The 15057-nt window shown below is 39.4% G+C and overlaps 2 protein-coding genes across 3 annotated transcripts; both read right to left on the bottom strand.

Moving 5' to 3' along the window:
• Positions 1-1737: 1737 nt before the first annotated feature.
• On the bottom strand, positions 1738-5051 carry hoxb1a (homeobox B1a). Its single transcript, XM_020531408.2, has 2 exons — positions 3910-5051; positions 1738-3135 (listed from the first exon to the last, which is right to left on the bottom strand). Exons 1-2 carry the CDS (start codon positions 4499-4501, stop codon positions 2792-2794), a joined length of 936 nt encoding a protein of 311 aa, XP_020386997.1. The 5' UTR covers positions 4502-5051; the 3' UTR covers positions 1738-2791.
• Positions 5052-12292: 7241 nt separating this feature from the next.
• On the bottom strand, positions 12293-14571 carry LOC109932162 (homeobox protein Hox-A2-like). Of its 2 annotated transcripts, none has more exons than XM_020531406.2 (2): positions 14072-14571; positions 12293-13455 (listed from the first exon to the last, which is right to left on the bottom strand). In XM_020531406.2, the coding sequence occupies exons 1-2, from the start codon at positions 14427-14429 to the stop codon at positions 12743-12745; spliced, it is 1071 nt and encodes a 356-aa protein (XP_020386995.1). In that variant the 5' UTR covers positions 14430-14571; the 3' UTR covers positions 12293-12742. The 2 variants fall into 2 exon arrangements, with proteins under 2 accessions (XP_020386995.1, XP_020386994.1); XM_020531405.2 differs by having other exon boundaries at positions 12293-13458; positions 14072-14429.
• Between the last annotated feature and the right edge of the window lie 486 nt (positions 14572-15057).

Here is a 15057-nt window from a genome sequence, read left to right as displayed (position 1 = left end):
AAAAAAACTCTTCTATGGCGGGACTGGGTGATTTGCACCGATTTGCGTTCACACTTCCCCGATTTCAGCAGAAAGTCATACTTGTCTTTTGTTACGGTCCACAACACAAGCCAGATCAGAAAGATTCCTGGTTACGTCATTGTTCGCGGCACATGTATTCAGTTGAAATGCATTGTTCATGAGGTTTTGTGCAGTCTGTTGGTTTGGGTGAAGATGTTCGCATCCTTAAACACACATTGCAAACCCTTGCATTGCAATAAAATGACTGAAGGAGGGGGAAAATGTTTGCACTAAATACGTCTGTCCCAAAAGGCAAAACGACTTCTCTTTGATCTCAAGAATTGTCACGCGCCAGGCCCAATAACGTACCATTTTTCCTCTGCATTTTTAAATATTAGATTTGTTCTACTTCTCGAATCTAGCAGCTTTTCCTTTCCTACAGTCAAGACATTACATCTAACGCAGGTCAAGCGGTATCTGGTCTAACTTTTCTTGTGCAGTCTTCCTCCCAAACGAACTCTAATTAAGGTGACGGCAGCGGCCCTTTCTTTTAACGAGAAATCTTTAAGTTGTTTTATTTTTTTCAGAAACATAGAATGAAAACATTTCAAGCGTAAAGTGACAGAATATTTGTGACAAGTATGCCATGTGTGTGTATGGTTTTATTTGTACGTGTGGTATTGTATATCTGATATTTATGCATATATACGTACATGTGTAAATAACCGTGTTATCGGCGTGTTTGGGGTTATATGTGAATGTGTGCAATTTGCGTAAAAACTGTCTTGTGTGCCTGAGTGTAACTATGTGTGCGAGAGGGGGATCACATCCCACAATGAGCCTTGATGCTTACAATTGTAATTTATATAGGTTGCTGTCTAAACATTGAGCGGTCCGATTTAGTTAGAACTTTAGCTATTATTGCGTTGTGTTCTATTCCATATCGGAATCTAGCCTTTTCGAGTTACCAGACAATTTGGGGCAGTGAGCGTTGCAGAGAAGTATTTTACTTTGAACGAAGCTAAATTTATGTAATTAGGCCTACACTGCATGTAAAACCAACAGTAGGTATATAAAATATACATGCACATCTTGCAAGTTAGAATTATCCGCCTGAGATGGACAATGGTGTCATCTTTAGGCGGCTTTGTTGACTTGTTTGTTAATCCCAGAGGCGTTTGGAGGTAAAAAGGTCACTGGTACATCCGGAGTTTGCTCTTGCATTCCTCGCTTCGCCCATACATTTATTTTAAAGACACGACCGATGAGTGTTTGTTTAACATCGTTCAGCAACAGATTCAACCTGAGAGGACTATTTCCTTTACGAATTCAGCTGCGGTGAATACATTGAATTAAATCTTTTCTGAAATGATCCGTGTTTGCAGACACAAGATGGTCTGTCCAGCTGCTTGATTGTAATTGCGTATCTTCAAGTTCTTGCACTTTGTTTTTTTTTGAAAAGGAGGAACTCCATGTGTTAAAACCGCACCTTTCAGCTGATCTGGTTATGTGTTTTGGTTTATTTATGGGCTGCCAACAGACAGATTACTGACTATGGATTGGAATATCTCATAGTGGTCAAAGTGCAATAACTACAGGAAATAAAACAAAGATCCAGATCATCGTATTGTCATAGTTATGGAACCTCGATCATAGGCTTCCGCAGAAAAAGATTTCTCTTCATAACTCATATTGTCTTAAGAAAACCGAGAGAAATAGAAATAGTCGAGAAAAAAAAATGTTACAACAAACTAATCGAATTTATTGGAACGAGGTAGCTGAGCACAAAGGTTGTAAATAAAACTCAGTAAAACAATTGTATGACAGCATAACCACCCTAGGTGGAATTATTCCAACCGCCTTGCTTAGTGACATGGAAGATGCCTTACATGTCCTATCGTCGGATTTACTAGCGAAATCGTAAACTTAACTAGGAGTACTGAGGGAAATCTTTGTGGATGCATTTTTAAGTCACATGTTTGGGCTGATCCACTCCGACGTTCCTCACATTGATTTCAACAGATACCTGATTTGAGACTTAAAATCAGTTGAAAGTTCAAATGTTTTCCAAATTATCATTACTTTCTGGAAATATATGACTGTTGTAACAGTTTCTAATCTAAGAAACAACCAGCTCTGATCTCTCAATAGAAACAAATAAAAATGCCACAAAATTAAAGAAATGAGATTAGTATTTATCTGTTGACATTTAACACGCGCCTGCTACATTTTTCATTCAATTTATTCGACTTAGTATCTCCTTTCTAACCTTAGCATGTATATTTTTAAAGGACGACCCTGTTTACAGCATTCGTAGTGCAAAGAAGTACCACAGATTTCATAAAACACATCACATTGCAAAATACCTGCGTGTGTTTTTCCTCTCTCAATTTCCGATATATACAAACAGTTCCGTTTAAAATCACATTTCTTAAATACAAAATAAACTGAGATCTACACCTATGCATAGACATCAAGGCTGTGTGAAGCCAGACTGTCTATGAAGTTAACAATGACTTAAGGCGAGTATTCGAAATCGCAAGCTAAATATATCTATATAACAATCAAGCAGCCTGTCAATGTGGTGTTACAGTATTGCAACCATCACTATCAAAATATGGGATTCTGACATTGTAAACATGGGAAAAGTGCATTGCTTCTTTTTTGGTAATTTCCCTGAGTTTATAACAATGTTAACGATAAAAGAAAGGGCAGTTAACGCCAGTAAACTGAAATGAAAGAATTTAAAGTCATATTCTCTTTTTGTTAGTTTCATTATATATAGCTCGAGTTAACAGGTCTGGAGATTTTCTGATGTGGACGATCTGGGCGAAGTGGATGGAGAGGTAGTTGACGATTTGTCTGAACCGTCTCCAGTCTCCTTTGCAGTGTGAACGGAGAAATGGGGTGCGAATCCTTCTTTCTCCCGCTTCTTCTGTTTCATCCTGCGGTTCTGGAACCAGATTTTTACTTGGGTTTCATTCAGCTCGAGCGTTGCAGCTATCTCCACTCTCCTGGCGCGGGTCAGATACTTGTTAAAATGGAATTCTTTCTCCAGTTCTGTCAATTGCTTGGTGGTGAAATTGGTTCGCATTGTGTTCGTCTGACCACCTAACCCGTAATCAGCAATTCTGGCTGCAAAAACGAAAAAGGAAATGATTAGACCGGACTTACATGAGCAGCTCCCAACCATCCCCCACTCCTCAGCATTAACCAGCAACTTCAGCACTTAGTGTCCCGGAACTTGATAGAGGCAAGAGATAAAACGCAGCGCGAGGCTTTTAGGCTGAATTTACTTCATCTAATTGAACGACAAGATTCCAAAAAAAACAGAACATTCAAACTTCCAATGAAGCAGTATGACGTGATTGCAAAGCACTTTCTCACCCTCCTGTTGATTTTTTTCTAAGTCGTTTTAAAATATAAAGTATGCTAAACCAAACTAAATCTTAACTATTAAACTAGCAACTTGTGCAACAGAAATGAAGCTACTACACAGGGGAGAGTTATAGGGACAGACCTGCGTACAACACACTTATAGCCGCAGCCCAGCTTTCTACAAAGATCTGTCTGTCATTTTCAGGTCAGTTTCATAAATTAGTATCAACCGCACATTTATCAGTTATTTACTCCAATTGATTCCCGGAAGGGGGAGTGCCGTGCAAATGGGTGACGGTGAAATTCCACTTGAATACTGTAGGTCTTAATTAGCAAAGTTCAAACAGAGGGCAAAGTATTTTTCATTACTTTGGAAGTTTTTTTGAAAACAAAGTGATGTTACCGTCAGAATACTTCTGTCATTTGAAGAAATTAATTTGTAAAAAGTAGCAAGCGAATGAATTGGATTTTAGCCAGTTTTTGACTCACTGAACAGGTTATGGAATGGATTAGAGCGTTTCTCATACTAACCTGTTTTGGGAGGATTTCTTTTCACTTTCATCCAGTCAAACGTCTGGCCCGAAGAGGATGAATCAGAGGTGCAAAGAGGTTCCTTCTCCCCCTCTTGAGATGGAGACAGATTAGCACAAATCCCATACGCCAAACCCTGTTGCTCTTGGCCGTAGGACTGCTGATACTGACCCGGCCCTGAGACACCACAATAACCGTCTGAAAGCTGGTTGATATTGGATGCTATATTGGCAGTGTACCCCGAGTTTTGAAAATATGCCCCATCCGTTTCTTGATTGAAAAAGTAATGATGATTGTAACCCGAGTTGCAAGTTTGGGTCGTGTAGTTGTTGGGGCCTGAACTGGCGTATGGGTTCCCCAGACTGGAATGATGCGAGGAACTGGTTGACTGGTGCTGATGCTGGAATGCATTGTGTGCGTTTCCTCCTACTAAGAATCGTCCATCACCATTGCAATTGTCAACGTTACCTGCACAAGGAGCGAAAGCTGTTATCCCTTGTTCTGAATGGTGGTAACCCTTGGATGAGTAGGCGCTCGTCCCACGATTACAAATTGCGTACTCTAAGAACGAGTTCATCCTGGTATTGTCCATCTGCCAGTGATGGACGGTCAACCTGTTCGGGATTCTCCCTGCCCCTGAAACCCCAAGCACTATGTCACCCAGTAAACTTCCTCCATGGCTCGCTGGCAATCAAACGATATCCCTCAAGAGGACGTTCACGTGACCCCAAGTCGCCAATGGCAAGGGGCCTCCTGATGTTAGTGAACTGCATGAGGTGATCCATCACCGCGGTGACATTTACATCACAAAAGCCTTCAATCAAAGTTACCGCATCAATCTGATAGCAACACTTAAACGTCAAATCGGTCTTCAAAAAAAGTGGTGGGGGCAGGGGTGGTGAGGCGGTGGTGGGGAAGCGAAAGTTAGAATTATTCAGGATTGACTTTAAAGTGTTAAAAAGATTTGGTCAAAGCAAGAACCACAGCTGCTTACAAACCTGGCCATATAATCTTACTGAAGCACAGCAGAAATCAAGTAGGTAACTTAATATCTATCTTAATGTTTATTTGAAAAAATATTGCATTGCAAGCCAAAAACGTTGCGTTATAGCTAATTCGAGCAATCTGTTTATATTTTTTAAAAGAATAAGTCATGTGAAAGCTGGTTAGCATTTCACGTAACCAAGTCGTGAAAGACAAGAGGAGATGGAAATGAATCAAACATCAAAATTTGAACACAGAAAAAATGTGGAGGAATGGTTATAAAATAAAGTATCTGTTTGAAATGAATTGCAATGATCTTTTGGCGACTGCTGCAGTGGATTAAAAGCTATGAGGTGTCCATATGATTTTTGGAAATGTAATGTTTCTCATGGGATGTTTGATAAAAGGGTCTCATAACAAACGTAATATAGATGAGTATTACCCTGTTAGAATTGCATGTTGCTTAATTACCGCTTTTTTATGTCCCAATTTTGTAATTCGCTGGGATCTGCTATAGAGTCATAAAACCACGGGTTAAATTTAGAAGTATATTATAATAAAACATACTTATGCTGTCATTCTTGTTACTTCAGTGTAACTGCACAGGGAATACAATGAAATACGAAACATTAAAAATACGATATGAATCCGACAGAATACTTCCCATAATTTGAAAAATCAGCCCGGTGACACCATTAAAACAAAGATTATACATGTTTAAGACGTCCATTACAATGGTGTAAAAGTGGTTGTCTTGCGAAATTCATGCATCCAATTAATTCATCAACAATATAATACTTTCAAGAAAGTGAGATAAGTTGATTGTATGCTTTCGAATATTAACTTTAAAAATACCGCGAAATACTTACCTTATGGATTTTGAGACTGATCAAAGTTTATGGGTACCTGTAATAGATGCACAGATGACAGCACTAGCGGAGAAATCAGTCATCTAATTTCTCAGTGGGTGCCGTAGATTACTTTCCAATACTGAGACTGAAGTTTTGACCACTCTACACGAGGAAGCAGAGGGGGAGGGGTATGATTCTATGGATCATAAATATTTCCTCGTTTAAAGTTTCGAAATGCATCTTACGTAAGTCAGCAAACTCAAGTTAACCAGAAGTGGCAGAAAAGCCTGACAAAGTGAATGGTGATTATTCATATTTTGGCGGAATTGAAGGCATCTCAAACAATGTCCTTCACAGTCGAGTTTCGTTAGCTGTCAAGATATGTACTATTATCTCAACATTTAAGCACGTTTAATATGTTTGACATAATAAGATGCTTTTCCCTTTATATTCTGGGTTATCACATATATACACAGTTTAGTGGTGATTAGCTAGAAGCCCGGGGCCTACAATTATACTAATTTACTCAGTTAACAGAAAAAGATTAATTGTACAGTATGTGATGTGTCACTGTTGCACCTAGACATTCGAGCTGTTCGTCGTCCGCCATCTGCTAGGTTCATGGAGAGCTTATATTTTCTACATAATGATACCTTATCACTGTCACTGAATTCAAGAAACATTATTTTTGCCTTCACTCATTCAGTCGGTGGATCCATATGTCAAAGGCAGCTCTGGCAGCGAGCAATTTAAATGTTTGATGTCAGCTCCATTTTGCTCCTGCTTATTATTGCATTCTTCCCTTCAGGGATGGGTGGGGGAGGCAAGAGAGAAAGAAATAAGGATAAAGATGGATAAATTGAAATACAAAGGGAGGAATACGAAGAAAAAGAAACAGAAAGGGAAAAGCATAGTAATCGAGAAGTGCGGGCGAATAACTAAGAAAGTGAGAAAGACAAAGGTGTCCAGAAAAATGGGAACCAGAACGATTAAAAAATACAAGAGAAAAAGAAAGCACGATGGGTACACGATTTGAGCCAAGGAGAGAGAGACAAATAAGGTTTTTAAATCATGTAACCATCATTAAATTTTCACTAGGCGAGACCTGTAGACATAATTCCAACTAACAGAATTCCGAAAGAGGTCCTCAATACCAAATTATGATCCACAAAAAAAAACACACACGCACGAATCTTCGGATTGCAATATAATCTTTAAGTAACTCAGCAAAGTTTTATTGTAACAGAGTTCCAAAAGTCGCTACTTGCTGCGATTTCACTGGACTAATGATTTAACACGTGGTGACACAGGAGTGTGACCGAGAGCTATAAATGCTGTTCATCTAGCAGCTGCTTTTGCAGGGTGCCAGATGTAGCCAATGTTGGCCAAATAAAGGATTGGACCTCTGGTAAAACTTCTGGGCCAGTAAACCTGCACAACGTGTGAAGCAGAAGCCTTGCCCATTTTTCCTATAGTTGTTGTATTTAGTGAAAATAGATCTGTGGCCGACTATACATCCACGTATAGCCTTACGCCTAATATGAAAGACATTTAATAAATCACTTGGAAAATAACTGTACTGACACGGATTACTTAATAATCGAGCAATTTCCATTTAAGCTCCGTGTAAATGGAAAGAGGATGGTTGACAGAAATGAATAGTACTTTCAATCCATACTGGATTCCTTTATTGATCAGGATAGTTGGGAAGTCGACATGATGCATTTGATACCGAATAATGCAATATTGACGATAAGTATTTAGCTGAAGTGAGCGAAAATACATTCATTTTAACTGGTCCATATTCTAATCTTTGACGAAAGAAAAAAAAAGGTCTATAGTGCACTGAAACTAGACGAACCTTCTCTATCTGGTCAGAAGTGCACTATCTGCTCAGAATCCGTTTTCACTCCTTCAATGCGAACGTACTTTATTTTCAATCTAACAGGTACATGAAACCTGGACTGATTCGGGATTGGCGCTGCTCTTTTTAACACGACGTTGCAAATTTTCCTTGCTAGTATTACAGAGAATAAAGACAAATGCCATAATTAGTAAGATTGTAAACCACTCCGTCAATATTCTAGATTTCAGTTGTAGATGATTCCCCCAACAGTGAGACAATTTTTCTTGTAGATCCCTCTCTGATGTCAGCTTCCTTGAGCAATATGGTAACACAATTATATCTCTGTGCTTCATCCAATCCCAGTGCCTACCACAGCTGTCGTGTTGGATTCAAATTACTGAGAAATACTGATAACTATCTTTATCCCCTCTACCTAAAACCCCCTTTTTGTCTCCAGGCTTTATTTCACAATAATATCGCCTCTCGATTGACGGGGACGATATTTCGAGCACACGGTATTTCTCAACGATTTAAGAACTGCGTTACTTGAGAAACAAAAAAGTGTCAAATACTTCATTCTGGTTTTGTTAAGTGTGAATTATATCTCCCCATCAGGGCATCGACTTGATACTAGTATACTGATCCCGTCTTAAGGGGGCACTGATGTCTGGAGTACCACATGAGGTCCAGCTGCACTACTGAATAATCGGTAAGAGTGCCTCTAATCACACAGCTGAGTTAAACATTGTGGTCTGGCTCCATCCGAAACTCTTCCTCTGTACTGTGGTCTTCCCAAGGCACCAATATGAACCAGATGTGAAATCTCACTGGGTTAAAATATCAGAAACGTTTTAGTTGGGGGAAAAAAAGGAGAAGCTAGAAAACAGTAAGATAGCTGATGAATGGAGGTGAGATAAAGAAAGCAGTGGATTAGGATTTGAGAGCGAAAGGGCAGTGGATTATAAAATGAAGCCAAGATCAAGAAAGAGCTCGGCAGTTTTGAGGCCCTGGTAATGAATGCGTTAAAGAGCCAACGGGGTTTTGTTTTGGGAGGGGTGGGTTTAATAACGAGAAAGGGGAAATGCTGCACTGCTGAAGTTGATGTCTTTTACAAAGTCGGTTGTAATGGGTTATATTCAGGTAAAAGCTTAGCGCACTTCAGTTGCCATAGCGACATATGTGCTGGCAGCGGTTGTCCATTTTCGAGGGTCTGACGGGATAGCATCTGCGCAAAAAAAAAACCCTGGCGCTAGGTTAGTACCTCACACTCTGTGTATGGTGGAAAGTGAAGAAGCTGTGGGCAGAAAAGAAATGGAACATTTCAAAAACGAGAAACCATGCGGTCTGTTGTCGGCTATAATGTTTCAGCCACAGTCACTGGACAGTTCAATACGCACAGACCATAGGAGTCCATCACTCCCTGGCAATGATTTGTAGATTTCTGTGTGAACAAGAGAAAAGCTCTTTACAGCATAACTCAGCATATCCCAAGGCTTGTAAGGGTTTAATTTAGCGACTCGTAATACACCAGTCCAATGCCTGGCATTTGTCATTTTGACTTATGTAATCGTTTTATTATTGACATTTAGTGTTTAATTGTTAAATTTATTACAGTGTTTGTTTTCTTAAATAATATTTAAGTTTTATTTCAGCCATCTATTTATTGGCTTCCCAGATTTGAACCAATCAGGGTATATGGAGAAATATGTCTGACCGATTGATTTCAAATTTATGAAATTGATCAGAAATTGACAAAGTAGGAGGAGGAAAAAGGGATACAATGTGTGTTTAAGGAAGGTCGGATTGAGTGGTTAGTTCCCATTTATTAAGGCTGTTCTGTGGGCATAGAATTGATTTGTAATTGTCACTGGCGTGTTCCCTGGACGTGAAGCAAGTTTTACTGGTCATTATGCTATGTAAAGAGGTGCTCGTTAGAGATTTGTATCGATAACACGTCAAGGTTTGCACACGTAAGTTGAAGGAGTTTGTACTCAATTAAACTGTCATGCATTTATATTGGAATAAAGCAGAGCACATAACTCTACGGCAAGGTTAAATCTTAGAATTTCCTGGAGTCTCCGCCCTCAGACTACATTGAATACATAAGCAGAGTTCTTGTATCCAAGGGAACTAAGCTTTCAATATGGTCTTAAGAATTATTTAATAGATAATGGAATTCTATTTCTATTCCTCTCTAATCACATATTTCCATTTGCTCTCCCATTGTGTCTGTGTCTGCTTTTATTTTCCCTTCTCCAGTTCTTTGTATCTCTGTGTCTACTTATCCTGCACATTCCGATCTCAAACTTTCCAATTTTTTCCAGCTGTTCCCAGCCCATTTTAACGTCACTTATTCATACTTTGGTTTTTGCTTTCTCTGACACTGTGGTTTCCTGTCTTTTTTTGCGGTGCAGCACTATATTTCACACCATAAAGGGCGAAACCTGTTATTGTTAAAATAAAGTAATATTGTCATGTTTCTTGTCCTCAAACCAGGATATCTTCTTGTGTGATTTGTAGTTTTCTATCGAATATTCCATTGCGAACTCATCGAGCAACGAGTTGAACTGCAGTCTGTGCTACAAGTAGCTTTGAATAGGACGCCTGCTTATTTCAATAGGGACTGTGCCTAAAAGATGAACTATAAAGCAACAAACGAACAGATTAACTGAAGGACCCACAGACAAAGGGGGAACATCGCGCGATGGAAATTTAAGAAATGACTTGATGTTGTAAGCATTTCAAGGTTTATTTAAAAGCATTCCGAAAGAAAACTTGGGATTTTAAAATGGAATTGAACAAAGATAAGAAAGAAGTGCAAGTAAAAATGAGTAGGAGAATAATTAGTAGACAGTGATAGTGTTTTGTGTTTTACGCACACACGGCGCCATTTTGAGGCTGCATAAGGCAGACCTTGTGATCCTGATATTTGCAACATTTTCTGTGGAGCATTTCCGAGGCCGTACCAAATTCCTGCCTTTCTTGGGAAATACCATGACTAGGCAAATGCGTAATATGATTTATTTTTTATGTCACTCCGATAGATTTCTCAAGATGACCCCCCTCATTCATAAAGCAGCTTGATGCATGAGTTTAAGCAAAAAAAATTACATCTTGTAAATAAACCTCCCTTGGCAGAGCGAAGAGGGCGGGTGTTGGGGGCGAAAAAGTGGAGCACCATTGCGAATAAAGATGAAGTCTTGATCGATGTTGTTAGTTATTTTCTGGCCATTTGCACAAAGCCTTTTCCTCTCATGCTCTTTGTCGAGCAACGTTTTTCCTCATCTTAAGCTACAGTTTGGCCGCCATCTCTTGTACTGTCTCAGCTGTTCTTCTGGCTTTCGTTTCTATTTTTATTTCTAAATTTGATATCTAGTGCTCCAAAGTTTACGTTTTAATTTCCTCGCCATCTTTCCCTCTCGCTATTAGTTTCATCGCGATACTGTTAAACATCAGAGAGAACGTGGCAATTGCACCGACAGCATTCATTCCCAGACTCATCGGTGCCCCCAAGATTAGAGTCACTTAGTGTCAGTCCCAGCACAATAAATAGGAAGACTTAGGCAGGGGAAGGATAGCCGGCTGCAAAGAACACCCCTTCCCGTCATAAAAACAGCGCTGGTTGATTCGAAAGGTGAGCAGCATTGAGGCCATTCTATTCAACATGGGATAATCTGATGGGGAAAGGACATTAAAAATAGCGCATCGCACGAGCTAAATGGAAATTCAAGAAACCCCATAGCTGATTTAACAGTGAAATTTAAATGCCTCCATTCAGTCAGAGCAAAGAAGCAAATCCATTTGGACGGATAGATCCGGAATCACTCTGACACTCCCTCCCCCAACGCCCTTATAATGTGTCTTTTGTGTGTCTTTACATTTTAATGTCCAGTTTTATCTTCTAAGATATTCCAGTACAGTTTAAGTTAAATTTTAAATGACCATTCTGCACAATAAAATCAATTTCAACTCAAGGTGACCACTCTGCCCATCAAGCCTATAATAGTTCATGCTCCAGGTTGGCGATATCTACCAAATCCAAGTTCCCTCAGCAGTTACTTCTTCAGGTAGTTTTCTGTTGAATTGCTTTGTAACTTTAGAAGGTTGAGTGTTTTGTTTTCCCAGAAACTGGCGGAATCAGGGGGCTGGAAACCTCACCTCTCTGAGCTTGATTGGGGACCTCATCACTTTGATTCACAAATGGGTGGGGGCGGGGACAGAACGTTAAAAACAGAGAGAAATTGCATTAGCAATCAAAAATGCGGTTAGCTTTTAAGAATTTCATTTGGTCTATTCATTTCATTGAACCAACTCCAAGCGTATGACGACCCTTATATAATATACAACACATATCAATTGAGTGAACACCTTGTTTAGAGAGGAATTCGAAGGATGATAAAACATTTGGTTATCCATTCTGTTTGCTGCTTAAAGCGATAGGTTGGTACAATGACTAGATTATATAACACCTGCCATTTTACTATCCCTGATCTGGCGTGACAGATTCACGTAGGTACCTTCTGGTAGATATAAATACTATGATTTACTTCTTTCAAACACACGCGTTTTACGTATTTTTTGTCAGTTTACAGCGAACATTTCCTGCATGCGCTATTTCTGATCTAATTCTTGATGCAAATATTTCGAAAATAATAGTTATTAACGCTAACAGTCACCTTGAAACACAGAGAGTAAAGATTCATTAAAGAATTAAGTCGTTTTATTTAAACTATGAAAATAATGTACAATAAATAATTTAAAATTCACTTATAATAAATAGGCTACCGCTAAAACATAAAGTAAATCATCACAGTTTTTTTGGGACCCGTAAGGTAAAACAGTTTTGCTATAAATACAATCCCCGTATATGTTTTCCTGAGTTAGTGAATAAGGGGAATCTACAATTTTTTCACGGTTTTAACATAATTTAGGAAACTGAAACTGAATAAAACTGTATCTGTTTAAATACCTGTTCAATAAAGACTGCAATTCTTGTAGACTCCGGGTCAAGGCTGACGGATAAATTATTTACTGTGAGATCAATTCTATATTTTTCTTTAATATTCCATATTATTGTAATTTAAATAGGAAATACTGAACATATTATTAAACAAGGCTGCATTTCTACACGGGCCCTAAAGCTTGCGAATTGCTACTGATTATTAAGGTGTTGCAAGTCTATTGTGCACAGAGCGCTGGTGAAAAAATCAAAACTGTCCTCGGGGATATCCACAGGACTGTCGATGGAACCCTGCAAGCTGGGAGATAATCCATCGGAGAACGGCAGATAGGAATCCGAAGAAAACATGTTTAAATCTGCTAGGGAGACCAATTCGAGGGCCTCTGTACTAAGAGTGTCCAAACCCGAGGTACAAGTCTGGCCTATTGTAAACCCGTTTTCAGCACTGGCTGTCAGATAGAACGGACTCTTAGCTTTTCCGTCGCTACCGCATACAGCCAGATCCTGCAGGTTTTGGAGTTCTTTGTTAAGTGTGTGTTGAATTTGCTTTCTTGCTTGTTCGGCGCAGTTTTTACTGTCTAAATAGGTTCCTGATGCTTCCACGGTTTGGCTGAACAGCGACGACTCCTCGCCTTTGTCCTCTGGAAGCGAACTGATAGAAAAACTAACTTCCCCCTCTTGATTTTCTTTGTACTGCGCTTGCCTCTTGTGCTTCATGCGTCGGTTCTGAAACCACACTTTAACTTGCCTCTCGGTCAGGTCGAGAAGGGCCGCGATCTCCACTCTGCGTGGCCTGCACAAATATTTGTTGAAGTGAAATTCTTTCTCTAGTTCCAAGAGTTGCGTGTTCGTGTACGCTGTCCTGAGTCTCCGGGAGCTGTTGCTGATTTCCTGTTCACACTGGCCTTCTACCCAGAGATGTGTAACGAGAGAAAGCGAGAAAGAAAGAACGTGAGGAGAAGTGAAAGTGAATGTTTAACATGCACATTGAAAAGAATTGCGATAGCTTCTATTGGGCAGAAGCCATTCTTTCACAAATTAGATTGAAACTAGCCTTGTGAAAGCTTCTTTCCTGCAAGCGTCGATAAGATGCTTTATACTTTACATAAATAACCTCAACATTGACACATTCGTGCAGCAGAACGGATGCTTTCCCTTTCTCGAGTTGCTGGAGCTTTATAAGAGTTTGAGCAACATGGCCGCCGAGAATAAAAATATCAGAATCTACAATATTTCGAAATACTTTGGCAACATTACTCGCGTATTGAAACAACATTACATAAATGATTGCAATAAATAGGCATTTTAATACCAAGTGCTGGATCCTTCAGACAATTAGAAATGTTTTTCATAAATTAAGCAGCAACAAATTCCAGACTAATCTATGCTTTGTTGCATGTTGTCATGTACCCTCTAATTGGTTAGATACCATACGCTAAAGTTTGAGTTTTGTAAATTAGATGTTGTGAAAAACATTGCTTATCTAAACGATGCAGAGAAAGTCTGGGCTTTGGGGCAGACCTGTCGGAGACTCCGCCGTCTGAGAGGACCCAGGGACCGGAGCTGACAATGACAGAGGTGTCTCGTTTTTTTTCGACTTTTTCTCTTTCATCCACGGGAACTCGGCCGCGGCAGCAGATGGGAATAGGCCATTTGGAGGCCGCTGTTCGCGACTTGGCCGCGGCTGGTTGCTGCTGGGATTCAAGCTCGGGATAGTCTGCTCAAAAGGAGGAGGAATTAGTGTCGAGTGTGAAAGCGTCGAGTTCTTGATTGATGAACTTTGAAATGTATCAGCGACAGCAGGGAAGGACGTCAGGCATTCGGCGAGCGAAGGCTGGCTGTTAATAAAACCTATCTCTCGCTCCAATTCGAAATTCATGGCCTTCGTAATCCCAAATGGAAAAAAAAGTTATGAATATCGAGAAAAATAATATTTTCAGGCTTTAATTCTGTATCTCTGATATTACAAGGCGTATGGAGACCGACTCTATTAAACTGTGGACTAGATTGAAATTGGACCAAATTCGTTGTCACATGATTGGCGTTGCCCAATAGCAATTTGTTGTCTATGAAAAGAAATCATTATCTCTGCAATTGATCCAAAAAGTGAAGAAACAAATTATTCCACTTTATTTTACCGTCAGAATTTTAAAATTGACTTCAGAATTTTTGCAATCATTATCGTGATATTTCTTCGTTTTTAAGAAGCCTGAAAATTGATTTTTGCAAAAGAATTCTGCCAATTAGAGTATTTTGCAATTCAAGTGAAGACGATTTGCACCTAAAATCTGGCGGCTTAAGTAATTAACAAGGTACCTCATTAATCTTCAAAGTTTTGACAAGAGGGCCAGTAACAAAATAGAACTTTCACAAGATCAACCAGGCAGTTGCAATTTGCCTGTAGGAAAGTTCTAAACCCTTCAAATGGTTGTATCATTGGACACAATTCACTAAATGTGCTTTTTCTAATTATCGAACGGAAATAAATGCTATTACAGTAGTTTTAC

The sequence above is a fragment of the Rhincodon typus genome, chromosome 30, assembly GCF_021869965.1.
Source record: "Rhincodon typus isolate 14 chromosome 30, sRhiTyp1.1, whole genome shotgun sequence".
In the NCBI taxonomy this organism is placed as follows: domain Eukaryota; kingdom Metazoa; phylum Chordata; class Chondrichthyes; order Orectolobiformes; family Rhincodontidae; genus Rhincodon; species Rhincodon typus.
This window is presented reverse-complemented; position numbering and strand designations above follow the sequence as displayed.